The sequence below is a fragment of the Leptodactylus fuscus genome, chromosome 6 (genome assembly GCF_031893055.1).
Source record: "Leptodactylus fuscus isolate aLepFus1 chromosome 6, aLepFus1.hap2, whole genome shotgun sequence".
Taxonomy (NCBI): domain Eukaryota; kingdom Metazoa; phylum Chordata; class Amphibia; order Anura; family Leptodactylidae; genus Leptodactylus; species Leptodactylus fuscus.
The window spans coordinates 65,622,532-65,650,003 of record NC_134270.1 but is presented as its reverse complement, the minus strand read 5'-3'; the positions used below and the strand labels follow the sequence as shown (position 1 = coordinate 65,650,003).

At 41.9% G+C, this 27,472-nt stretch overlaps 1 protein-coding gene across 1 annotated transcript; it reads left to right on the top strand.

Annotated features, from left to right (window-relative positions):
* The first annotated feature begins 3,863 nt into the window (after positions 1-3,863).
* Positions 3,864-27,179, top strand: SNX19 (sorting nexin 19). The gene is made up of 13 exons (XM_075280121.1): positions 3,864-3,911; positions 5,932-6,098; positions 6,309-7,864; positions 9,915-10,053; positions 11,217-11,317; positions 11,456-11,575; positions 11,760-11,890; positions 12,968-13,064; positions 14,409-14,553; positions 14,783-14,912; positions 25,006-25,190; positions 25,264-25,351; positions 26,476-27,179. The coding sequence occupies exons 2-13, from the start codon at positions 6,071-6,073 to the stop codon at positions 26,537-26,539; spliced, it is 2,784 nt and encodes a 927-aa protein (XP_075136222.1). The 5' UTR covers positions 3,864-3,911; positions 5,932-6,070; the 3' UTR covers positions 26,540-27,179.
* The last annotated feature ends 293 nt before the right edge of the window (positions 27,180-27,472 follow it).

Here is a 27,472-nt window from a genome sequence, read left to right as displayed (position 1 = left end):
CATCCCCATACATGGAAATATGAAAGTTACGGCTGTCAGACTTTGGGGAAAAAAATTTTTGGCATATGATCTTAAACTTCAATAACACAAATCACAAGATAGCACCTGGTTGCAAGTGTGTGTTTTGTCCCGGATATGTTTTATTCATATGCTGTATTTTTCGGACTTTTTTCCCCAAAAATTTCGGAGGAAAATGAGGGTGCGTCTTATAGTCTGAATGTGGGTCTGAAACGCTCCTGCCACAGCTGGTTTTCTGCAGCGGCAGGTGCGTGGCAATACTACAGGCCCAGTGCCGGCGGCTAACAAACTCCCCGGCATCCGTCATTCTATTATAGCGAATGCCGGGTTCGGAGCGAATGCCTACAATCTTTGATCGCAGGCATCAAAGTCCCCCCCCCCCATCAAATACTGAAGCTTATGCCCCCCTTCCACCCCCCAATTTTTTTTTTAAGCTAGCCTTGGGGCCGGTCCTCACCGGCCCCATACCTTTAAAGTTGCAGGCCAGCTCCTGTGCGGTGAACTTGCAGGAGCCAACCTGTTCCAGTGACAGCCGGGAGCCTACTGAAGGCTCCCAGGCCTGTCATCGCTATATTACTATTGCGGCTGGTCTATGACCCTCCGCAATAGTAATGTATAGAATCTCCCATAGACAGCAATACACTTGTATTGCCGTCCATGGGACTTGCAATCAATTGATTGCAGGTTCAAGACCCCTAGGGGGCGCTAATAAAATAGTAAAAAAAAACAAAAAAACTTTAAAAAAAAAAAATAGTCTGATTGATACTGCAGGATGACTTTAACAGGCTGTTCATGCTTTAAAACCCTCCAATGTAGCTGAATAAAAACAATTCTGCAAAGAGTGGGCTAAAGTTCCTCAACAGAGATATGAAAGACTCATTGCCAGCTATCGCAAATGCTTGACTTCATTTGTTGCCAAGGGTGGCACAGCCAGTTATTAGGTTTAGGGGCAATTACTTTTTCCACATAGGGCCAGGTTGGTTCTAAATAGTTTTTTCCCTTTAATAAATGAAATCATAATTGAAAACTGCATTTTGTATTCACTCTGGTTATCTTGTCTGATAATGAAATTAAGAGAATAAATTATTCTCTCAGTTGGGAAATGGCAGGCTTTCTTACGGTTGATAATTAAATTAGTTTTATAATCAGGAAAAGTTAAGGACGACAAAAAACAAAATAAAAAAAAAACTGTAAGGGGACATTATACTTTTTCACAGAAATGTATCTCAGTATAACATGACATGAGGTAGAAGCATGAGAAAGCTGGGAACTGTAATTACAGCCATTCTTCCTACCACCCAGCTTTTCCTGAGAAAGAAAAAGAGGCTTATATCTGTAAACATCATAATGGACATGTTGTGAGTTGCGTCTTCTATTGGGGATGGTTGTCGATGTGCAGATTCAATCAAATCAGGATTTATATGGATGTGTAGCTTTGGACAGAACATCACTGGAGGGAGTAACCATACAAAGCAAACAACAAGATTCTTGCAAGGAGGCTCCACGTCTGAGGGTCATTATGGTACATAAGAGCCTCTTGCCTTGAAAGGTATGCCTTGGACGTCATGAAAAAAGCTGAGAAGTGCAGTGGATGCTGGGTAAAGCACTTGGCCTGGTATAACTTTAACTGGGCATAGTAATTAATTGAAAACTCGATGAGGAATTATAAAACCAGTAACCATGTTATACCCACACCACTACAGGTTCAGCCTGTAACCACAAGACCAGTACCCACACCTAACCAGCAGTAACTATACTCAACCTGTACTCACCTGCAACCAGCAATACCTCCTGTGCACCTACCTATCCCTAATCAGCAGTGCAATATGCCTAATCTGTACTCGCACTCAAAACCATCAATGCGTTACAATACTGTATGTGTCTTTGCCAAACAAAGACAATAAATTAAAGGGGTTGTCCACTTTCAGCCCAATATTGAAAGACCAATGTTATTGTTTTTATTACACAAAGTTGTAAAGTTTTCCAATATACTTTCTGTATCAATTCATCCTGGTTTTCTAGATCTCTGCTTGCTGTCATTCATTCTGCTTGACAGTATGCAGAGATCTAGAAAACAGTGATTAATTGATACAAATGTATATTGGAAAATTGTACAACTTTTTATTATGCAAACAATAAGATTTATGTCTCAATATTTGTCTGAAAGTGACCAACCCCTTTAAGGGCCAGAGACCATCGTATAAATACACAGCAACACGTCATGTGCACCTGCTGTACTTACAATATCTCCTACTGTCTGTCTGGTAGGAATAAGATATAGGGTCACGACTACAGTATGAGACTGCAAATGGCTGGATGTACCTGTAAAAACCATATAGACATTAGCAAGAATTTAAAAAACCACACCACACAGCGTCCAGCTATGTTATCTTTGGAGTCAGTGCATACAGAGTTTTTTGGCGCTGATTTAGACGCTGAATCCACCTCTAAATCAGCCTCCAAAAAAAGCCTCCCAATTTTGGAGGTGGATTCAGTGTCAAAATCAGCACCAAAAAACTCTGTTTGCACTGACCCTTAACCTTAAGGCTGCAGCCACAGGTCCTGGAAATGCAACATTTTTGGCCTTTGCAAATAAACCCTGTGCTTTTCGGCCCAGCAAAGTGAACGAGATTTAGTTTAATCTTCTCCATACATTTCAGAAAAAAAAAAAAAAAAAAAACTGTGGGAAACACACCATGTTTCATTTACCTGTGAGAATGCTGGGTTTTTCCCATACACTTACAAGGGAGAGGCAAAAATAATAAACGCTGTGAATAAATGCAGGTTTTTTGCTGAGATTAGCTATGTTTGGCCTTAAGGGCTTTCCTGGAACTTGAGATTGCTAAACCATATTTAGGATAGCTCATGACATTAGAGGACCACAGTACTCCAAAATCTCTTGAAATAAGCTTTGTGTTTGTTCACTTGAATCTGTACAGTCTGTCCTCCTCCATGAGGTCTTCTCAAGCTTGACGAAGACCTCATGGGTGTTGAGACGTGACGCTTGCTCAGGTGATTAAACATACCGCTTGTCTCAAGAGGTCTTTTTGGAGTACCACAAGCTTATAGGTAGTTTGCTTATGGAGCTGTCCAGAGACCCTAAATCTGATCTACTATCTTACATTTCTGATATTGAGTTTTACTGCTGATTTCTGGTTACTCTATCCTTAGGTTAGGTCATGATGAGTCTCAGATTTTTTGGAGTTTGAGTCCAATCATCCCACCATTCAGATATGCTGGGGCCTCTTCATTGCAGGCATAGCGTCCTATGTAACCAAAGTACCGGGTGCTCCAAAATATACTTCTGAGGGCGCCAGCCTCTTTAAACAGCCAGCGGTGCCTACTATTTCATACCCATGACCTATCCAAAACACACTATGTTTAATGTATTTGCATGGCGCCGCCATATTACGCTTTCTGAGAGCATTTACACTGTGTATACAATCATTCTCTACCTCCAGGCGCTTTCAATTATTCTAGATTTTTACCAACTGTAATGAATTGAACATAAGTTGTTAAAATCTTAAAGAGTATACAGCTGTACAAGGCTGATGTGTATACACTGTCAGCAGTCTGTACACACCTGCTCTTTGTAAATTCTCAGGTCACAACACACAGCAGAGTGGCAGTAATGGTATTCAGCATCATCATCCTCCTCCTCAGCAGCAGCAGCAGCAGTAACATGATCAGAAGGTCCACGCCCGCCCACCGTCTCTTCCCTCTCACTGCAGCTACTGCCCGGCGCACAAACACTAAGCATTTGTCATTCCCCCCTCCGGCCGCCAGATGCCGCTGTCAGAAGAGGAGACCAGGAGCTCAGCAGTCATCCTGCAGCTCACCGGCGCCTGTGACGTCACTCCCGGGACTGCGACAGCCAGAGACCAAGACACCTGGTACTGGGGGACTACACGTAGAGTGACAGCAGAGACAGCCCGCACTTACAGATAGAACAGGCACCTAGACTGACAGCAGAAAGTGAAAGACTGCACGTAGAGTGACTGCACGTAGAGTGACAGGAGAGACTGCATGTAGAGTGACAGCGAAAAGAGAAACTGCACACAGAGATACAAAATGCACAAGACTGACAGCAGATAGAGGAAGACTGCACATAAGGTGACAGCAGAGAGAGACGGCACGTAGAGTGACAGGAGAGAGAGAGAGAGACCGCATGTAGAGTGACAGGAGAGAGAGAGAGACTGCATGTAGAGTGACAGGAGAGAGAGAGACTGCATGTAGAGTGACAGGAGAGAGAGAGAGACTGCATGTAGAGTGACAGGAGAGAGAGAGACTGCATGTAGAGTGACAGGAGAGAGAGAGACTGCATGTAGAGTGACAGGAGAGAGAGAGACTGCATGTAGAGTGACAGGAGAGAGAGACTGCATGTAGAGTGACAGGAGAGAGAGACTGCATGTAGAGTGACAGGAGAGAGAGACTGCATGTAGAGTGACAGGAGAGAGAGACTGCATGTAGAGTGACAGGAGAGAGAGACTGCATGTAGAGTGACAGGAGAGAGAGACTGCATGTAGAGTGACATGTAGAGAGAGACTGCATGTAGAGTGACAGGAGAGAGAGAGACTGCATGTAGAGTGACAGGAGAGAGAGAGACTGCATGTAGAGTGACAGGAGAGAGAGAGACTGCATGTAGAGTGACAGGAGAGAGAGAGACTGCATGTAGAGTGACAGGAGAGAGAGAGACTGCATGTAGAGTGACAGGAGAGAGAGAGACTGCATGTAGAGTGACAGGAGAGAGAGAGACTGCATGTAGAGTGACAGGAGAGAGACTGCATGTAGAGTGACAGGAGAGAGAGAGAGACTGCATGTAGAGTGACAGGAGAGAGAGAGACTGCATGTAGAGTGACAGGAGAGAGACTGCATGTAGAGTGACAGGAGAGAGAGAGAGACCGCATGTAGAGTGACAGGAGAGAGAGAGACTGCATGTAGAGTGACAGGAGAGAGAGAGACTGCATGTAGAGTGACAGGAGAGAGAGAGACTGCATGTAGAGTGACAGGAGAGAGACTGCATGTAGAGTGACAGGAGAGAGACTGCATGTAGAGTGACAGGAGAGAGAGAGAGACTGCATGTAGAGTGACAGGAGAGAGAGACTGCATGTAGAGTGACAGGAGAGAGAGAGACTGCATGTAGAGTGACAGGAGAGAAAGAGACTGCATGTAGAGTGACAGCAAAAAGAGAAACTGCACATAGACTGAGAGCAGACAGAGAAAGACTGCACATAAAGTGACAGCAGGGAGAAAGAGACAGCATGTACAGTGGCAACAGAGAGAGAGAGACTGCATGTAGAGTGACAGAAAAGAGAGAGACTGCATGTAGACTGGCAACAGAGAGACTGCATGTAGAGTGACAGGAGAGAGAGAGACTGCATGTAGAGTGACAGGAGAGAGAGAGACTGCATGTAGAGTGACAGAAAAGAGAGAGACTGCATGTAGACTGGCAACAGAGAGACTGCATGTAGAGTGGCAACAAAGAGAAAGAGACTGCATGTAGACTGGCAACAAAGAGAAAGAGACTGCATGTAGAGTGACAGAAGAGAGAGACTGCATGCAGAGTGGCAGCAGAGATAGAAACAGCACATAAAGTGACAGCGGAGATGGAAAAGGCCCATAGACTGACATAAGAGAAAGAGACTGCATGTATAGTGAAAGCAGAGAAACTGCCCATAGAGAGATAGCAGAAAGAGAGTGAACATGAAGTGATAGCAGAGAGACTGCACTTTATAGCAGAAAGAACTGGGGAATACAAGTAGAGTGGTAGCACATAAAGAGGGACATTAGCGAAAGACTGTTAGTAGAGTGACAACAAAGCAAGAAAGACTTCTTGCAGAGTGCATAGCAGTGAAAGAGACATGTAGGCCGCAGAAACTGCATGTAGAGTGATTTATTTCTTTTTATCCAGAGATGCAGAATGAAGCAACTGGGGACCTGTGATATCCGAATATTAAGAGAGTTGAGTAACAGTCAGTGACCAGCCACCATCAGTGGGAGATGTGAGATCCTGAAGCTTCAAACATCAGATAAAAGACAAAATGAGCCAGCAATGATGTCATCTCATCTGAGAGATACAGGTAAGAGTGCACAGCTTGTGTGGGTGACATTGTGGCTGTATATCATGATACTTCAGTACTGTACACATAGTAACTGAAATATTGTTACAGTGGACATGGATTTTTGGTAGAAGAAAGATGGCTTATGTTATGTGACGAGTCATATTTTCATCTCTCACATCTTTGATATTTTTGTCCCCTTCCTTCACCTCTCTCGTCTTCTCTTCACAGGTGGAGACATGGAAAGTATGAAGTGCAGTGTTCTGCCACCCAAAGACAAAAGATGGAAATTCCTTGTTGTGGGGGTCGTCATAGCTTGGCTCATACTGGTCCATCTCCTGGTGAATGTTTGGCTACTCCTTCTAATTTCCGGTGTCATGGCAGCCATTGGAGCCTGGTTGGGGCCACAGTTTATACTTGGCAGCACGACGCCCATCCACTTAGAGAGATTTATCACCTTAGAACACAGCAGTCAGTCTCCAGACACTGAGGCGCAGCTGGACAAGGAGATCGGCCTGACCATACAGAAGATTATCCGAGACTTTGTGTCTTCCTGGTATCGAAGGCTGAGCCATGAAAGCACATTTGAGGATGAGGTCAGTAGAGTGATGTGGGATGTTTCAATGGAGCTGAAAAGAAGGTTCAACTCTACAGATCGAGAGGATCTCACCCGGAAGTTGCTCATTCTGGCTGGTTGCCATCTCCAGTGTTATAAGTGGGCAAAAGCTCGAGTGCAAGGCATCAGCAATGAGTACGAGAGAGAGTCTATGTTATGGGAAGCCTATCAGGAGCTGAGTCCTGCTCACCAAGCCATGTCAAGCCCCACAGATGAGGTAGCCCACACTCGCTGGTTTGTAGATATCCTGTTAACAGAGCTGGTTCCTTGGCCACACTTGGAGACTAGGACAGGTAGACACTTGGTGGTAGAGCTCATAGCTTGTAATGTTATCCTTCCTCTTGTGGGGAAAATGTCTGAACCAGACTGGATTAATATTGTCTTGACCAACATATTCTCCAAGTTGCCTCTGAAGGTAGAAGACGAGAAAGAGGATACTCCTGCTCCACTAGCTGTACCAAGGACACTTCCTTTGGGGCCAAGTCAAGATCCAGCTCCTCAACTCATTCTTTCCTCACCACTGCTGGGAAACATCCCCAGCTATGAGGCAATAGATGGTACTGACCTAGAACATGAAGGGGAGGGGAGGGCTAGAGATGCACTGGAAGCCATGGAGGAGCTGGGCTCATGTAAGGAGAAGATAGATCTCTTCTCGGTGCAGTATCTTCAGCCTCCAAAGACCTGCAGCCCCTTTTTCCTCTGTGAGGAATCTGAGTTGGAGTCTCCCCTCTCTGACTTGGGACGGGAAATGGATCCTCCTCTGATGAACTCATCTGATGATCTCTTATCTGACTGCTGCTTAGACTCACTAACCCCAGCTGAGAGTCCTGTTGTCCCAGGTCATTATGAGAGTGGATCTGTCCTATCTGAAGAGGCCTGTATGCCCATTCATGGGGGGACACCTTCTCGCCCAGAGATCCTTATTGAGTCCACAGGTCTGACGTCAGAATTTACCACCACAACCCCTAATGATAAGGAAGGGTTGAGTCCAATTGATGCTTCCCCCATTATCACATCCTCCCCAACGGTCCCTATTCATCCATTCAGTTTTGTACCCCTCAGCAGTCCTGATGGACCAGTACTAATCCAGAACCTCCGGATAACGGGTACCATAACGGCACGTGAGCACAGTGGGACAGGCTCTCATCCTTATACACTCTACACTATAAAGGTAACTGGTCTATTCATAATTCTGGAGATCTCTATGCTGCCATTTAAAGATCTGAGTCTTGTGGTGATCAGCAGAGTATGTTCTATTAGACAACGGGCTCACATCTTAGAAATTGTGGTACAGGTCATTAGGGCTGGGCGATTAATTAAAAAGTAACCAAAACCAAACATCAACCAGCATAACCGATGTGATTTTGTTCATGTTGGTTATTTTGGTTGTTGTTATATTTGTGAGGTTCTACCTGCAGTTTTGTTTGGACCAAACAGGTCAAAACTGAAACTTCTACTATCATACTACTCTTTAGATCCCAGGGTATAATAACTGGAGGCCCTGGGTAGCTGCTCGAACATAAAAAAAAACCAAAAAAAAAAAAACAGTGTTACTTACTTCTCCTGGGCTCCAACGCAACTTCTTGCTGTCTTCAAGTCTTCTGACTGATAAGATAAGATAATCCTTTAATATTCCCACATTGGGGAAATTTCAGCATGTTACAGCAGCATGGGTCATGTGGTGTTGTGACGCATAGACTCAGGCATCACGACACTACATGACCCATGTGACCTTAGTGGTTCCTGAAGATCCAGAAACTCACTCAGGAGAGGTGAGTAACACTTTTTTCTGTTGCTCACCTCTGCTAGAGAGACCCCAGATAGTAGTTTTCTGTTCAATATATACAAAACCGCCGGGCAAACCTCACAATATGTCTTGCGAGAGTCGCCCAACACATACTCATACTGTAAAAGGGGTGTGACCTAAATAATTTCCATTATTCATAATCATGGTAAAATACACAATCGCGATTTTGATTTAGGTCATGATCCTAAAGGCTAGTCCTCTTTATGTTACTAAGGCAGATTGATATGTCTTTTCATTGTTCAGTATATAGTATATGAGAAGATCTAAGGTTGGGATCACACTGGATATTTTGTGTTTCTTTTTGCTACTGCTGACAGATAAGTAGTAATAGCTTGTGATGATTTAGATAATGCCTTTATTTCACTGCATTTTATGTTTGTGTATTGTATTTCATTTCTTAATAGTGTTGTGGGACTTAGGCTTAGTTCATATCTCCAGGTGTTCATCCACCGCAGATTTGTCATAAATCGCTGGGCTGCAAACCCAATTATTTGTCCGTCGATTTCGGTTTAAAAACTCAAACGCCTGACAGACCTTATTACAGTCAATGGGCTCCCTTAGTCTCTGTTCATGGCCATCAAAGAGTACATCTGGTTTTGTCCATTTTTCCTTTCTTCTGATCTTCCAGAAGAACCGACTAAGCGGCAGATGAGAATATAGCTATAACTGAATTCCCCTATATGTAAATTCCTAGGGATGTGTGGTACCAACTGAATTATGATAGGTGCTCTGAATGTGACTGAAGTGTAAAGTGTGATACACCAGTAGAATTAAGTAGCAGCCCTGAATAACACGAATATAAGCCATGTAACAGCAATTCTGACTTGAGCGTAAGACATGATGTAACAGCTGACTTGTAAATGCAGCTTTGGATGGGATTGGAGTATTAGATGTGAAATGTGTATTAATAGAGTTGTACTCTTATAAAGCAATAATATACAGTCAGAAGATATATATATAACTATAGACTGTAGGCCTTGGCGCTAGCTCCCTATGTATCGTCCATTCACAGTCCCTTTGGTGTGATGTTTCTTCCGACCCTGGAGACTGTGATTAATTCAAGTGGAAGTCGACAAACGAGATCTAATCACTGGAACATGTAAAGTTAATCAGGATTTGTTGTACTGAATGACTTCAAAGGTCCGGTAATAGTGCCAGACGCCTGGAAGGGGCTGAGCGTAAACCCACGGGGCGTCGCATCTTCAAAGGGAGTGAGTGGAAATCGGTCAGGCATTTAATTAAAGAGAGAACAATGTATGTGAGGGAAAGTGACCGGAGCAGACAGGGAGCGTGAATATTAACAATCTTTGGTGCCATATGAGTTTAATCTGCTGCAGTCTGAGGGCAGTGAGTGCACTGGGGGCGGGGCTGCATCTGTCAAATAATCAATTTATGATATATTTGTATCCTACAGTATGACACAGCACTGGACAGCCAATCACTTGGCACCCTGCAGCCAATGGCATATCACACTGTCAATCGAAGGTACCGCGAGTTTCTCAATTTACAGACACGACTGGAGGAAAAAGCTGAGCTGCGGAGGTTCATCAAACGTGAGTCACTTATTCCGAGATTGTATAACTTGTGTAACTCCAGACGTCTAGTGCAGGTCCAAGCAAATAGTAATCCTTTCACAAGCCTTGGTCACCAGCTCTACATCTCTCTACATGTCGAAAATGAGAGAACTAATAATTCTCTAATGCACTGTAGATGTAAATGCTACCTGTGCTTGTGTGAAAGAACATAACTCGCTCTATCTCTATGACTACAGATAAGCCTATATTATAGTTATGTAGGCTTTATCTGGAGACATGCCAGTATAGTCACTTAGAACAGCAGGACGGTCTCAAAGTTGAGTTCCATTTTATCAGAATGAATGAAGTGTAAAATTCTGTAACTTTCTAATAGGCTTTTTACTTTTTGTCATGGAATCATCATGTTTATCCAGAGGTTGACCTAGTCCTGCTCACACAGCTAAGACTTTGTTAAATTTGGTATCAGTCTGTAAGCTAAATCACTTAGACTCCTCACTGATACATTGTAACTGCACTGATTTATTGCAACAAGATGTCAGCTGTGCGAACAAATTAATTATTGAACTTTTCAATACACGGTTAAAGAAGTTGTCCAGAGTCATTTTTTTTTCTTTTTTTATTAGGCTAGGGAAGATTAAAAAAAATACAAAAAGGAGCATGCTCGCCTGTCCCCAGTGCTCTGCTGTCTGCCAGCACGTCTGATCCTGTTTCTCCACTGTCTTATTTTGCCGGGAGTCCTGCCACTCTGTGATGTCCTGGGTCTCTTTCCTTAGGCCTCTAATTGGCCTCAGTGGTCACGTGACCACTGATGCCAATCAGTGGCCTAGGGAAAGGACATGGGACGTCACAGGTAGTGGAGTCCTGTGTTCTTCACTGGGGCGGCAAATTTGTGGTAGGGAATTCCGCTGGAAGAAAATACCAGAACAGCAGGACTTGACTGCGCTGGGAGGGACTGGGGACAGGTGAGTGTGGTTTTTTTTTTTTTTTTTTTTGGTATTTTTTTTCACCTTTCCCGGCCCAATACATATATCCATATAAAAAAAATATCCTGGACAACCTCTTTAAACAGCTCGCGTGGACTGGTGAAGCCATCACTGGTTGCATGGTGGCACATTTTTGTGCACAATAAACTGTGTGTTAAATTCCTATCTGTCTTCTCTTTTTGCCTTTGTAACTTTCAGACATCAAAGGACCCAAGAAATTCCTTCCAGATTTGCCATTTGGGAACATGGACAGTGAGAAGGTGGAGGCTCGGAAGAGTCTGCTGGAGTCATTCTTGAGGGTCAGTAGGGTGATTAGGTGGGAGCCCCGAGGATGCAGAAGTATTAGCATTACCCCCAGGACAACATGCCCAGCCTACTCTGGTCAGCTGTATACTGTACATTAATGTATATTTCTTTGTGGACTTGTCTCTTTACAGCAACTATGTGCTGTGCCAGAGATTGCAAGCAGTGAAGAGGTGCAGGAATTCCTGGCGCTTAACACTGACGCTAGAATTGCATTTGTGAAGAAGCCATTCCTGGTGTCCCGAATAGACAAGGTGTGTAACACATTATACCCAGAGAATTCACGTCAGATGCCCTGCATCAATGCTCCCCAAGATTGCTTGCTGCAGTTTTATCTCTACTTTATCACCATATTTTACATTACTGCTGCTTAAAATACACTTCCTTAATATAATGTAATTTTTGTTACTGCAGTTGTTTGTTTTTTTCTTTCTGTAGATTGTAGTAAACGCTATTGTGGACACCCTGAAGACAGCGTTCCCACGCTCTGAACCCCAGAGTCCAACTGATGAACTTAGCGAGAATGAAGTGGATGGGAAAAGCCAGAATGACACCAAGAAGAGCTCAAAGTGTGTAACCTCAGATGTGTAGAAGGATATCATGCATCTATTCAGTTTAGTGAATAGTACAGTATGTGCCATCATATAGTTCTTTGAGCACTACCAGTCATCACCCTGCAGCTGTATCTGCATAATATAGACGGTTTATAGCAGCCTATAATCTGTCCATGGACAGCTCAGTATTATGCAGTAGGAAAATTGTGGAGTTTTGCTGCCCAAACAATGATCATTCTTGTTTATAAAGGGACCAGTTATGGCAGAAGTATATAATTGAGTTCTTAGTTAATGCAATTGCTTGATACATTTACGCTTCAGTATTCAGTGCACCTCCTGTTTGATGTAAGGGTACAACTTCCCCATATTCAATGCTTGTTTCGTGCTGGACATTTGAAGCATAGTCCTTCCTTTCTTCACCGCATCTATCCCTTATTATCATACCTCTTGCTTTTATAGCGCCAACATATTCCATAGCACTTTCACTCATATGTTATCACCGTTTAGAGCATATGTGGTGAGGAGTGGTCCAGTGTATGCATAACTCTTGCCTCTGTCACTGCTAGGAGTGAAAATTCCTCAATGTGAGTAATACCTGAGCCTGATCATACTGGTCCTTTATAGCACCATCTGCATAGGTGAAGTGTCAGCCTGTGTGAAGTATAAAAATAACATGTCCTGCAATTCTGCTGTTTGCACCGTGGTCAAAGTGATTTGGAGATGTGTTATTTTCAGCCTAAATAATCATAAAATGTGAATCGGCCAAAACCAGACCAAACCAAAAGGAAATTAATCTGCTTATTTGCATGATTTCTTTAGCCTTCTTGTTGCTTATAGTTTTCGGTTTGCAGATGATGTTTAGTTTGTCTTCAATATGCCCAAAATCTATAAAGAGCAGATGGATTCTGTGCAGGATTTAATACCGGTCATCATGTAATGGACAGCCATTCATCAATTATCATAATATGGCACCTGTCATGTATACATTGTGCCATTGCTGCTGATGTTACTGAATGTTATACATTGTGAATGCAGATAATTTGCTTTGTTACTCTGCTGAGTGTCACATTAATTATTATCTGTTGTTGTCAGGTCCCGCCTCAGATTTCCTTCTAGCAAAATTGCTCCGGTTCTAAGCTCAACTGATGCGCAGGAAAAGATTGCCTACTCCGTAAGAGACGGAAGCACAGTGAGTGCAGGTTTCATGTTATCAAGAGGAAAATTCATCATTGTGCTTGTGACAGGTAGTCCTGAGTAATACTGGCAGACCAGTGTGGAGGGAGAAGCCTGGAACACAGGGACATGCAAATACTAGTGCATCTCAATACATTTGAATATCATCACAAAGTTGTTTTTTTTTTGTTTTTTTTGTATTGAGTCATTACAAACAGAGTGAACTTTTTCAAGTGTTTATTTAATGTTTAGTGTTCATTTCTGTTAATGTTGATGATTATGACTTACAGCCAAAGAAAACCCAAAAGTCATTATCTCAGAAAATTACAATATTATATAAGACCAACTGTAAAAAAAAGATTTTTAACAGAAATATTGGCCAAATGAAGAGTATGTCCAGTAAATGCCCTCAGTACTTGGTCCCCTCTGCTCCTTTTGCATGAATGACGGCATCAATGCGGCAATGTAGCATGGAGGCGATCAGCCTGCGGCACTGCAGAGGTGTTATGGAAGCCCAGGTTGTATGATAGCAGCCTTCAGCTCGTCTGCATTGTTGGGTCTGGTGTCTCTTATCTTCCTCTTGACAGTACCCTATAGATTCTGTATGGGGTTAAGGTCAGGTGAGTTTTCTGGCCAATCAAACATAGTGATACTGTGGTTATTAAACCAGGTCTTGGTACTTTTTGCAGTGTGGGCAGGTGCCAAGTCCTGTTGGAAAATGAAAATTTCATCTTCAAAATGCTTGTCGGCACAGGAAAGCATGAAATGCTCTCGAATTTCCTGGTAGATGGCTGCGCTTTCTTTGGTCTTGAGAAAACACGGTGGTCGTACACCAGCAGATGACATGGCTCCCCAAACCATCACTGATTGTGGAAACTTCACACTAGACCTCAAGCAGCTTGGATTGTGTACAGCAATCTTTCCACACTTCCTCCAGACTTGGGATCTTGTTTTCCAAATGAAATGCAAAATTTACTTTCATCTGAAAACACCTTTGATCACTGAGCAACAGTCCAGAACTTTTTGATGATATTCTAATTTATTGAGATGCACTAGAACATCAATAGTGATACAAGCTGCAACATTCTAATTTAGTATGTTTTAGCACTTTCTGAATGTTATTCAGCACATGGCAAGAAAGCTCCCAGTGCAAACATCAAATATATTGTGTGGAGTTGAAGTTGTTTAGCTGCTTCAGAAGTACAGTCAAAAAGCACGATCTGGAGAACTCAGCCCCCCCCCCAGCATTAAATAAGCTTGCAGTATAGATAGGATCCTTGAGATGGAAATGCCACTTTAAACTGCATTGTAGGTGATCACAGATGACATCTAATATACAATGTTGACCCCTATCCCTCAGGTATCCGACATTTTGTCCATGACTGGGATGGAGTCCTTCATTCAGAAGCAGGAGAAACTGCTGGAGGAGATGGCTGAGTCTCAGGAGAGGTCATCATCAGGTGGAGAGCAGTTACAGCTCTTCACTATCAATCCCCAGGCAGCAGGTAAGAAGGAACTTGTGACCAAGTGGTTTAAGTCCGGTACAGACCCATTACTAGTGTAAATATAGTCACTAATGTGGACTTCAGTCATTTTGCACAAGTATAAAGAAGTGCTGGTACAGCCTGATCTCAATACTATTACGGAGACTTAGCTATGTCACCTGCTGTTCTGGGATAGGAGACAAGATGGCAGAAGTTCATGATTTTGATGACTTATATTTGTGTCGTGCAGGTCTAGAAGGTAATCTGTCATCTGTGGCTCTGGAGGTTTTGTGGATGCTGATGAGGGAACAGTGGAGCTGGTTGTGTACAGACACTATGCAGAAGGTCACCCACCTATTATGTGGCAGTCTTATCCAGAGGTGAGAACTCATGCTATGTTCATCATTGTGCTGGAACTTTTCCTGAGTGTTCTTTGTTTCATGCATGTGATGTAGCAGTTTTCTTAATAATAATGTCTCGTGTCAAAAATTCAATCAACGCCAGTTTGGGACTGGCATAGATTTCAGGTTTAACTCATGCCAGTTTTCTGGTATGAGTTACAATAAATTTGTCAGGCCAAGGTGGCTCCTCCTTGCCTTGGTCTCCGCACCACTCTGGCCACTTTCATAAAAATAACCAAGATATAGCTGTTTGAAGTGACCCTACCTATCCTGATTTTCTCATCATTTCACAAAGCCCCCTACTCCATACACAATGAGGAACAGGGAGCAGCTCTCAACAGGGGAAACAAGGGGAAAAAGTGTCTATTTTTACTTCTTAACTAACTACATAGTTGCTGCAGCAGTCAGCATTGACCACAGCATATATAGGATTAAATGGCAGGTAGACTTACTGATTGATAACATGTTGTGATATCATGAGCAAAAGTCCATGGTACCCTCTGACCTGGGTTATCTGAAATGAAAGAGCCAGGAGAATAAAAAAATCCTTCTCCTCTCCCTGCAAACTGGTACTTTTGTTCTCCTGCACATTGGGTGAAATGAAAGTGCGAGTATGTACAGCGCTACTTTAACCAGTAATTTCTCAAAAGCTATGAGGGTGATTCTTGTCATTGAAACAAGATCGTTTCTCTAACCCCTGCGGCTCAATAGTTAAAGCGGTTTAAAGTGACTGCCCCCTCTGCAGTTTTAAGGAATGTTTCCTGCTTGGGATAATCTGTAATGTACTTCAGTTGATTAATCAAGACTGGCATATTACAGTGGGGCAAAAAAGTATTTAGTCAGTCACCAATAGTGCAAGTTCCACCACTTAAAAAGATGAGAGGCGTCTGTAATTTACATTATAGGTAGACCTCAACTATGAGAGACAAAATGAGAAAACAAATCCAGAAAATCACATTGTCTGATTTTGTAAGAATTTATTTGCAAATTATGTTGGAAAATAAGTTTTTGGTCAGTAACAAAATTTCATCTCAATACTGTGTTATATATCCTTTGTTGGCAATGACAGAGGTCAAACATTTTCTGTAAGTCTTCACAAGGTTGGCACACACTGTTGTTGGTATGTTGGCCCATTCCTCCATGCAGATCTTCTCTAGAGCAGTGATGTTTTGGGGCTGTCACTTGGCAACACGGACTTTCAACTCCCTCCAAAGGTTTTCTATAGGGTTGAGATCTGGAGACTGGCTAGGCCACTCCAGGACCTTGAAATGCTTCTTACAAAGCCACTCCTTCGTTGCCCTGGCGGTGTGCTTTGGATCATTGTCATGTTGAAAGACCCAGCCACGTTTCATCTTCAATGTCCTTGCTGATGGAAGGAGGTTTGCACTCAAAATCTCATGATACATGGCCCCATTCATTCTTTCATGTACCCAGATCAGTCATCCTGGCCCCTTTGCAGAGAAACAGCCCCAAAGCATGATGTTTCCACCCCCATGCTTTATAGTAGGTATGGTGTTTGATGGATGCAACTCAGTATTCTTTTTCCTCCAAACACGAAAAGTTGTGTTTCTACCAAACAGTTCCAGTTTGGTTTCATCAGACCATAGGACATTCTCCCAATACTCTTCTGGATCATCCAAATGCTCTCTAGCAAACTTCAGACGGGCCCGGACATGTACTGACTTAAGCAGTGGGACACGTCTGGCACTGCAGGATCTGAGTCCCTGGCGGCGTAGTGTGTTACTGATGGTAGGCTTTGTTACATTGGTCCCAGCTCTCTGCAGTTCATTCACTAGGTCCCCCCGTGTGGTTCTGGGATTTTTGCTCACCGTTCTTGTGATCATTTTGACCCCACGGGGTGAGATTTTGCATGGAGCCCCAGATCGAGGGAGATTATCAGTGGTCTTGTATGTCTTCAATTTTCTAATTATTGCTCCCACAGTTGATTTCTTCAATCCAAGCTGGTTGCCTATTGCAGATTCAGTCTTCCCAGCCTGGTGCAGGGCTACAATTTTGTTTCTGGTGTCCTTTGACAGCTCTTTGGTCTTCACCATAGTGGAGTTTGTAGTCTGACTGTTTGAGGGTGTGCACAGGTGTCTTTTTATACTGATAACAAGTTTAAACAGGTGCCATTACTACAGGTAATGAGTGGAGGAAAGAGGAGACTCTTAAAGCAGAAGTTACAGGTCTGTGAGAGCCAGAAATCTTGATTGTTTGTAGGTGACCAAATACTTATTTTCCACCATAATTTGAAAATAAATTCTTACAAAATCAGATAATGTGATTTTCTGGATTTGTTTTCTCATTTTGTCTCTCATAGTTGAGGTCTACCTATGATGTAAATTACAGACGCCTCTCATCTTTTTAAGTGGTGGAACTTGCACTATTGGTGACTGACTAAATACTTTTTTGCCCCACTGTATGTGTTGGTCTTGATGCCTGCAACACTGGAAATGTGCCTAGACAGAAATTTTTGTTGCCACTTATGTCCCAAGGTGATGTAAATGACAGTAAATTAGGTAGACGCTATGGGCACACCCATGTCCCACCCGTATGCTTGCAATTTTCACCAAAATTATATTGCAGGTTCTTAGTGAGACTACCAAGTTGTTTGTAAGATTTACTTCTGCCTGTGAAAACGGATTTGCTACCAACTAAAATATACTTGCATGTGAATTAATGATTATTATTGCCTATGTAAAGGCAACAGAAATGGTAACAAAAATATTAATGAAGAGTTATCCTTGCCTAATTAAATATTCTGTAAGTTGTTAATATAAGGATTTTATGTTTACCAGCAAATAGAAACAGTTTTATTAATTGCCATTAACCTTAATTGAGGTAAAATCCTCGATTAATCGTGATTTTGATTTAGTTCATAATCGCCCAGACCTATTTGGGTTTATTATGTTTTACTTCAGGTTTGCACTAGCTTTTGAGTCTCAGTATGAGACTCCATCCTCCGTTCTAATTAAAATAGGCAGAAATCTGGCAGACTCCATTATAGTCTATAGTAAATGCTTTTTAAGTGGATAGTGTTTCCGTTTTTTAGGTTCCCAAGCTGACCCAAAGAACGTCAACCCAAACACTGTTGTTGGACCTACATTTACCGGGTTTACTAATAAAACGTCATTTTTTGAAATGATCAATTTTCCTGGGGTCATTGTATCCTGATGCCCATAACTTTTTAACTGTTTTGTTGATGGAGATATGTAAGGACTCATTATTTGCAGGGCAAGCTGTAGTTTTTATTTGCACCAATTTTTGGTATGTTTGACTTTTTGATCATTTTTCATTGCTATTTTTAGGGGTAACTTATACACACTAGGGGATACCTATCATTCTTTTTTTTATTTCAGATTGTTTACATTGTGTTTTTTTTTTTTTAAATTTAAAGGTGGGTTTTTGAACTTTTGTATGTTTTTATACTTTTTAACTTTTTTTTTAAATACTTATTTCCTTTCTTACAAGGGAAATTGAACCTGGGATCTGCTGATAACCTGTGTAGTGTGCTGTAGTACATTGTACGTCAGAATATTATATATAGGCTCCCTATGTGCAATAGAGAAAGGCAGGGAGGAGGCCATTGCATGACCTCCAGGCGGCTATGGCAAATCTTTGGACCCCACAATGAAAATCTGAGGGATGGAAGGGGGTGTAATTTTGCCCTTGAACCACCCAGATGCTGTGATCGCTTTTGAACAGGCAGCTACCCCCGGCTCTCAGCTTTGTGATACAGCCTTCCTGGAGGATTAGAGTGGCGTACTATAACGGCGCTGAGCATTAAGGATACAATCATCGCAGCATAATAGTATGGTGCGGAGCTAGAAGGGGTTAGAAACTTTTGTGTCACAAACAGTAGTGACAACATACCGTAGGCTTTTTGTCTAGGGGTTTCAGTTTTGAAACAACTGACCTCATTGAAGTCAATGTAGTGCATCAGGCTCCATGTGTAATCGCTATTTCAGTAGTCCTCCTATCCATTGGGAATTTAACTTAACCAGGATTTTTTAACCATTGAGAAATTAACATAACCAGGGTTTTTGTTTTAATCAGATATTTTTTTGTTTATTTTTTGCATTGAAAAAACGAGTGCAACTGGAAGGCAAAACCAAATAAAAACATCCCAGGCAAAATGCAGATCCTCCTTCCCTCAGAATGGCAGAGGGAACCACAGTTATAGTTTATGGCAAACAGGTGACAGATACTGTATATACATACCACAAAAAAAGAATACCAAATACGTATTGCCTCAGTACAGCCATAGACAATTTATACATCACAGTATATTCATATATGTGAGCCTGCCAGGACCTCCAGTGTTAGCAAGTGGTCAAATAATGACGTCATAACCTACAGGACTCCATATAATGTGAAGCACACCCCAATTTAAAAATTCAAATCCATTACCTTCCAAAAAAAGTTATGGTGCAGATAGACTGAGGGCATGCCTGCGGCATCTATCCATGGCTCCCATGTAAATTAGAATTGGGCTCCCGTCTTTCTTTTTATATATTCTTTTGGCTCCAGTCTAATATTATTATTCATCTTATTTATATATTCTGTAATTGTGAGTAGTCTGTTGCCTCTGGTCCACATATAATGAGAGAAAGGGGGTAACCTCCAGCGCCCTAAACCACTGCTCATCTGTCATGGGGCTCAGATCTACCTTCCAGCTCCAAGGGGAAATTGCTTATCTGAATATCAAGCATATCCAGAAAAAATAAATGCAATGTTTTGGGGTATAAAGGCCAGGTGAGTTTACATATAAATGAACAAGGAATGAACACAACATCTAAGAGATATTATGCAAAGACAGGTTGTATAATTTGTTGTGCTCTTTCCTCAGTCCTATATTTGTAAACTGTGCTGATACCTCGCAGGTTTCAATATTCTTTTAGTTTGCTATTGAAGGTATCATTTCTGCAATACTTTTTTCTTTTTTTTTGGCCAGTATTTAATTTCACATTTTTTTCTGGCCCACACAGTACTCCCATACGCTCGTACTTTTTCCTGTACATTGTGATAACGGATAATGTACAAATAAAACAGACGGAACCTAAAATTATACTGAATAAACTGCCACAACTGAATAGCAATACCTCCTATCCAAATAAAATAAAACAGCCCCAAAGGCTTCATGATGAGAAATCTGACTCCATACGGACAACACTTACTTTTCTGGAAGACTGCTGAATTACCTTGTTAGATTTTTCTGCAAAAAGCAGAGAAACATCCAAAATGACATAAATGAAGCAGTCTAGTAACATTTTGTTTTGTCCCCTCTTTATGGAATGAGCCTGGGTGTAGTGCAGTGTCATTGAATGACTTCCTTGATGCTTCTAGCAAGGGCTACATGGTGACTTTGGCTGCGACTCTTGTGTCACCCTGCGACTTCTTCACCAATGTCCATGAATGGAGTCGCACTGCAACCATGAAGGTCCTAGGACTATGATTTCTAGTTGCAGAAACATTGAGCACTGCTGGATTTTTTTTGGATAGAAGTCACAGTTGCAGCACCCTCAGGATTGCATTGCAACTCCAATTGTTTACATTAGTGAGTTTTGGTCTTTTTTTATTGATAAAAATTGCAATTTTTGGAGAATACTTCCTTAAAAATTGGGTCTTTTTCCGCCTTCTACCCCATTTGCATTATTCTTGGCATATTTCTAAAAAGTGGGCAGAGAAGGGGCTTCGTGGCTGGACAAGTTTAAAATGATTCTGTTGTTCAGTTTTCTGGGTCAAATACTGGCTTACTATCTATGCCAGCTGCCATGGATTTCTGCTTAAGGCAGAAGACCTAACGAAGATACAAGAACATTATTAAGAGACGTGAGCCTCTTAGTTTTGGCCCATCTCACTTCAATGCGGGTGATTATTAAAACTGGCGTGCTTTTTTTTTGTTCTTTTAAAGACAGAATATAAGGACCTAGGTCAGGTCTAGTTAAGAAGGTATTACAGTCTGAGGAAGAGAGGATTTCAAAGTACCAGAAGCAAAGCAAAATCCACAGAACAATGTGGATACATTGTCCTCTCTTAGTTTGAGCCAAGCAAAGTGAAAATGAATGTTCTTTCTGAAGGACTAACATTTTGTCCCACAAGACCACTTGACCGAGCTTGTCAGTGATGTAGAGAAATTCTTGTACAGATTACAGCTGAAAGAACTTTGTGACCAAAAGGATATGACATCATAAACTGCTATGGAACACGAAACATCAAGAAGACTACCTAGAGTATTTCAGAAAAGAAAACGTAACATTCGAGCCATTAAATCACTCAAATCTAAGAAAGATCTCACCATTAATCCTTTTGATAAAGGAACAGATGTTGTAATTCATTCATAAACCTTTTTGGTTGCCAACTTTGGAAGCAAAGCACTGAGGGGAGTTTTATTCTGATTGCCACATTTGCACAGCATATAGACCTTTAGTCCTTGAATTCAGGTTCTTCACTCAGTCCCATTTCTACAGGTGTATAAAATCCAGCAACTAACTATATCTTCTGTCTTGACAGACTGGTTTTTTTTTTCGAAAGAATGGCTCATTCTAAAGAGCTGCCTGAAATCCAGTGTGTTGTTGTAATTGGATGTTCACATTGTAACAAGTCATGTCATGAAATTTCTTTCATCCTAGATAGTCCACCATCAACTGTGATTGAAATGTAAAAGCATTTAGGAACTACAGCAATTTAGCCCATGAAGAGACAGACATGTAAAGTCACTGGGTAGTCGAGTGCTGAGGTACCTAGTGTGTAAAAGGCTCCAAAACTCTGTTGACTCAATAACCTCAGAGTTCTAAAGCTCTTCAAGCATTAACATCAGCATGAAAATTGGAGAAGCATTGCATGGCCGAACAGCTGCATGCAAGCCCTACATCACTAAGCACAATGCCAAGTATCAGAATGAGTGATGTACATTATGGCACCATTGGATTCTGAAGCAGTAGAAACATGTTTTGTGGTGGAGCAAGTTATGCTTCGCCCAACGATGGATGGGTCTGGGTTTGATGTGGTCCAGAAAACCTATATTTTCCTGCACTGTGGTTGTTAGGAGAGGAGTAATGCTATGGGGTAATTTCCAGTGCTGAGACTTTAACTGAACATATTTTGGACTCTCTGGTGGCCTCCCTGTTCTTTGCCCTTTAATTCCAGTATGGGGATCTGAACTTCCCTGTAGGGAGACCACAGGGTCAGCTCCTCTTGGAGTATTCCTGATGTGGGTGACAGTTGACCTGGCAGGTTAGGGAATACAGTGTAGTGCAACAACAAAAACAAACATTTGGAACGTGCTTTTCTCACAGTAGACTCAAAGCGCACCAAGGGGTCAGGTAGAAGCAGAGCCTGAATATTGGTAGGGATCAGGGCTGGCAGGGTATGTGCGAGCTGCTTAGGAAAATAGAAGAAAAAAATTCAGCGCCAAGTGCTACGTAGCATAAAATTATATAAATTAAGAGCTATTAATACAAGAAGACACTCTTACCTTGGCCAGTTGTGATATACCACAACAACGAAGCACATTTAGGTGAATTAACCCATGGGCGTGGAAGCTTCTGTGAGACCCAGTGTTGGCCAAAAGTATTGGCACCCCTGCAATTCTGTCAGATAATACTCATTTTCTTCCAGAAAATGATTGAAATCACAAACAACCAACAAATTTTGCAGCATAATGTAGGGCTCATTGTGAGAAAGCTGGGTCTCCCTCAGAGGTCATGGGTCTTCCAGCAGGACAATGACCCAAAACACACTTCAAAAAGCACTAGAAAATGGTTTGAGAGAAAGCACTGGAGACTTCTAAAGTGGCCAGCAATGAGTCCAGACCTGAATCCCATAGAACACCTGTGGAGAGATCTCTTGATGGCAGTTTGGAGAAGGCCCCCTTCACATCTCAGGGACCTGGAGCAGTTTGCCAAAGAAGAATGGTCTAAAATTCCAGCAGAGCATTGTAAGAAACTCATTGATGGTTACCGGAAGCGGTTGTTCAGTTATTTTGTCTAAAGGTTGTGCTACCAAGTATTAGGCTGAGGGTGCCAATACTTTTGTCCGGGCCATTATTGGAGTTTTGTGTAAAATGATCAATGATTCCACTTTTTTTTCATTCTCTTTTCTGTTTTTTCATTGCAAGCAAAATAAATGAAGATATTAATACCAAAGAGTTTGTGCTTGCAATCATTTTCTGGAAGAAACTGAGTATTATCTGACAGAATTGCAGGGGTGCCAATACTTTTGGTCAACACTGTAGACACTTCATCAGATCCCTGGACGTCAGCAAGCATCAACTTGAAACCATAGGAATAATCCCAGGCAAAAAAAAGAAAAGCCAACAGGTCTACTTCAATGAAATTGTCTTTATTAAGTCTAATTAAACACCACATTTCGGGGAATTCTTTATTGAGTGTATAAGCAGATGGCAAACGGATAGGATGCTTCTGGTCTATGCTAAATATGTGTTGGTTTCTATGTCATACCGGAGACCCACACTTCCGGCATATGCATTCATACCTTATTGCTATGGCTACCTGCCTATATCAGTAACACATCAGTAGTTGATGTTTGTTGTGCTTATCCTGGAAGCGACAAGTTTCCCATCCTTTTTGGGTTTAAATAGGTGTTGGTTTCTGTCAATAGATATGTTGTCTTCCGCTTATATAATTGATAATGGGGTATTCCCCAAATCGCATTGTGTTATTGGACTTAACACACATTAAGACGGTTTAGTAGGAAGAAAGCTCATGTTCTCGCTCAACTGGGAGACCCAGCAATGGCATAAGGAAGTTTACATGGACTGCAGTGTGCAGGGATTGGACAGCATGTAGACAAGGTAACTTGATGGCCATCCCTGCTGGGAGAGAGAGTACACCAATGGGTGAAGGCTACTAGAGTTACAGGTCTACATGTTACTGTCTACAAGTGCCCTTGGGGACCCTAAACAAAAAATACTCAAGCACACAATAAAATGGAAGCTGGATACATCCATGAGAAAACACTTCACAGGATCAGACTGCAGTATGGCTGATTTAAAAGTGCTAATACTGAAGGGTCATTTTAAGAACAACAGAAAGGGAAATTTAGGAATTCAAGTTGATTTTAACTTTCCAGTCATTGACACAAGGACTCAGTCTAACCCCTGGATTTATGAGCCAATACGTGAAAACAGTTCACAGCTCCCATCAGGCCAGATCTCTGAACTCCTCACATTTGTAGCAAAAACTTCAGCTTTATTTCCCCAAATTGTCTTTGGGTCCATTCACACGGACTAACGTGCCGCGTGATCTGGCACGTATACAGCGTGTGAGATTTTGAGCGCCGTAAAAGCTCCCATTGATTTCAATGGGAGGCTTTGTGATGTATCATTTGTGTCCAAATAGAGATTGTGTGACTTCATTTAAATGTTGATGTCAACTTACCTAAGGAAGGTCCCTGTCCTTCAAAAATTTGCAGATGTAATTTTTTTTGTTAGCCTTTAAAGTTATCACTTCTATATTATATTCTTGTTTCAACACAAAGGTATTTAACATTACATAATTAAAAGTGAACTGTGCATTTCTTTGGTGTAACTCTGTTCTTGACCAATAGGCGGCACTCTTTGTAGGTCATCAGTATAGGAGCTGAATGTGTGGTGCATTTGATGTCTGTATTTTCTTTGCATGTAGTCAATAAAACATTAAAGTATAATTTCTCACTTTGACACTCTCCTGGTAATGTGTAGAGTCAAATCTTCTTGACTAGTCTCATAGCACTTCTTCTCTTTATGTTCCTCTGTTCATTGCAAATAGAGAATACATTCCTCCCCAGGATCCCATGCAACTATGTGAAAGATATGACTGCCATTAGTAAAACCAGACACTGGAAGTTTAGGACAATGAGAATCTGACACTTGTAGCCAGATCAATGAAACACTGTTGCTTGGTGTTCAGAATAATGATGTACTGAGGCTGCTAGTACAGAATAATAAGACATTGATACTTGGGGTACAGGACAACAGCATATTTATACTTGATGATCCATTAACATATGTAGGTTTTCAGGTGTCTCGTATTTCTTGTCCCTCTGTGTTTACTTTCTTGTTCATTGTCAGGTGGCTGGAAGTGCAGGTGGTGAATTTCACATGCTTGCAACGCTGGGTGCTTTACTTCCGTTTACTCCAACAAGCTATCTGGCCTGGTGGGGTGCTGCGTACTCAACCCCGACCTGCAAGAACACAAGAACAGAAAGATGCCGCACACAGACAAGCCCTGCAAAGCCTCATGAGTATCTTACCAGGTGTGTCCCAGTATCCTCCTCCATCCTGGTCTTCTCTTTTTTGGGTCTGAGTAATCTCATATTCTGTCTACAGATCTGGCACAGGAAATATTAGGGGTGGAGAAGTGTCAGCTCGTCTGGCAGTCGGTACTGGACTCTCTGCAGCACCCACAGATAAACAGGTAAAGAAAGATAGAAGATGATGGTGCCCTAAAAATAGCAGTGTACAGCACTGTTGCAGGTGACAACCCCACATACTGTATATTAAAGAGGACCTTTCACCCCACTTCCTCTTTGCTTCCTTTAATAGGTGTCGCTTCATTGATTTTGATGCAGTTGGAGTTTTCTCCTCTGACACATTCCCAAGCAATCATTGCTGTTAGTTTCCAGAGTTATACTCTCCGCTCTCCCTGTCTTTCTGTTTCAGCCTAGGACCACCCACCTGACAGTACAGAGTATAATTGTACTGAAACTAACAAATGTAAAATTCTATACTAGAATCAGGGGGGTGGCTAGAAGGATGCAAGGAGGTGGAGGTGGTGAAAGGTCCTCTGCAAAAAGATGTTCATGCTGCAAATGTATTTTTCATACTGATTACCTATCCACAGAATAGCTCATCGATATCTAATGTGTGGGGTTCGACACACAGGCCCGCACACGTTAGCTGTTTTGTCAGCCTTTGGATACTGGAAGCTGCTTAAGTGGATGGGGAGCTTGTACTGTCTGCTCCTATCACAGGCGGCGTTCCCCCTGTGCTCTGAGCACAGCAGCGTCATACTGTTGATGTTGTGTTTTTCAACTCTGAGGTGGCATCAGCCATCTTCTTCAGAGTGACCTGCTGGGGGAGTAGCATACCAAGCAGGGATAGGAATAGACTGGACAAGCTGGTTAGAAGGGCCAGTTCTGTCCTGGGGATCTTCCTGGATCCAGTACAGGTGGAGGGTGACAGAAGGTGAGTTCCTTGCTGGAGAATAACTCTCATCCCATGTATGAGACTGATAGCACTGGGCAGTACTGTCAGTGACTGACAGCTTCACCAAGTGTGAGAAGATTTATCAGAAGTCTTTCCTTTTGTGTAAATATATATATATATATATATATATATATATATATATATATATATATATATATAAACATCTGTACCTACTGCCTCTGCTGCTGTATTTGTATGTTGTATTATCCATGCTGCTGTAACACACTGAATTTCCCAATAGTGGGACTATTAAAGGATTATTTTATCTATAACTATATGTAAAATCTTCTGTTCCTCCAGTTTGTTATCCCTGATGATTTAATCTCTTTGCAGGCATCTGTTGTACTGTATATGGGACATTCTTTTGGAGACTGTGATAGCAGATCGCCCCTCTTAGGATGATTTCAGCACTACATGATCTGTTTTGTAAGGCACTAGTTACTGTGGATTAATGATAACCATCCAAAGCAAGTCTTGATGCACCATTAAGAAATTAAAGGCAGAGGAGAGCGGAAGAGCTAGCTGTACGTCACAGAGAACATCAGGCATGGCTGACTCCTGGATGTCCGGATACGGTTTTGTGGCTTTGTTGTATTTGTGACTGGTAGCGCCTTCTTCACATCATGCTTTCTTTTAGTGTTAATGTGATTCTGAATGTTGAAAATTTTCTTCTAATTCTGTGACGTTGTGGTTTTGAGCAGGCTGGCCAGACCAGTGTTCACAGATGAGTCCACGAAAGAGCAAAATTATCGCACAGCTGACAGTTTAGAGATTTGCAGAAATCACCAAAACATAACATTGTAAGGCTGAAGAAATAAGTCTTTACACTGGATTTAAAGGGCACCATCCCAAGAAAAAATACTGTAGCATTCCTTTCCTGTGAAAAAAAAAAAAAAAATATGTGCATAACTAGACTTATATGGAAACGATATATTCATACAGTATAGACTAGTGCTATTCAGAATCCTAGGAAAGCTGGCTGACACATTTTTGAGAGATTGTAATGTGAGTATATTAGTGGTCTCCCAGCTTTCCAAGAAACAGATTTAAGAAACAGCTCAATGGAATTTTATAGAACTTTACAAACCATGCTGACGTTCAGGGCGGGGGTGGGCGGTTGAGACTATTTATTTTGTGACTGGGGTAAGCTTGACACTAAATACACATTCCAAGTTGAAAAGGAGTAGAAAGGAAGTATGGGGAGGATTTACAGGTCTGCTGTGCAATAGAAGTTTGATGAAAAGGACATTGTTCTTACCTGGTCAGGTAGTTGCTGGCTTCTTAACCAATGATGATGTCCCTTCTAGCGCCAGATTGTGTCCCCATCTGT

Excerpts from the sequence above, each read along its gene's own strand:
- SNX19 (XM_075280121.1), top strand. The coding sequence starts at position 6,071 with ATGATGTCATCTCATCTGAGAGATACAG. Across the intron at positions 11,318-11,455 it reads TGCTGGAGTCATTCTTGAGG|CAACTATGTGCTGTGCCAGA; the intron begins GTCAGTAGGGTG and ends GTCTCTTTACAG. Across the intron at positions 11,576-11,759 it reads TGGTGTCCCGAATAGACAAG|ATTGTAGTAAACGCTATTGT; the intron begins GTGTGTAACACA and ends TTCTTTCTGTAG.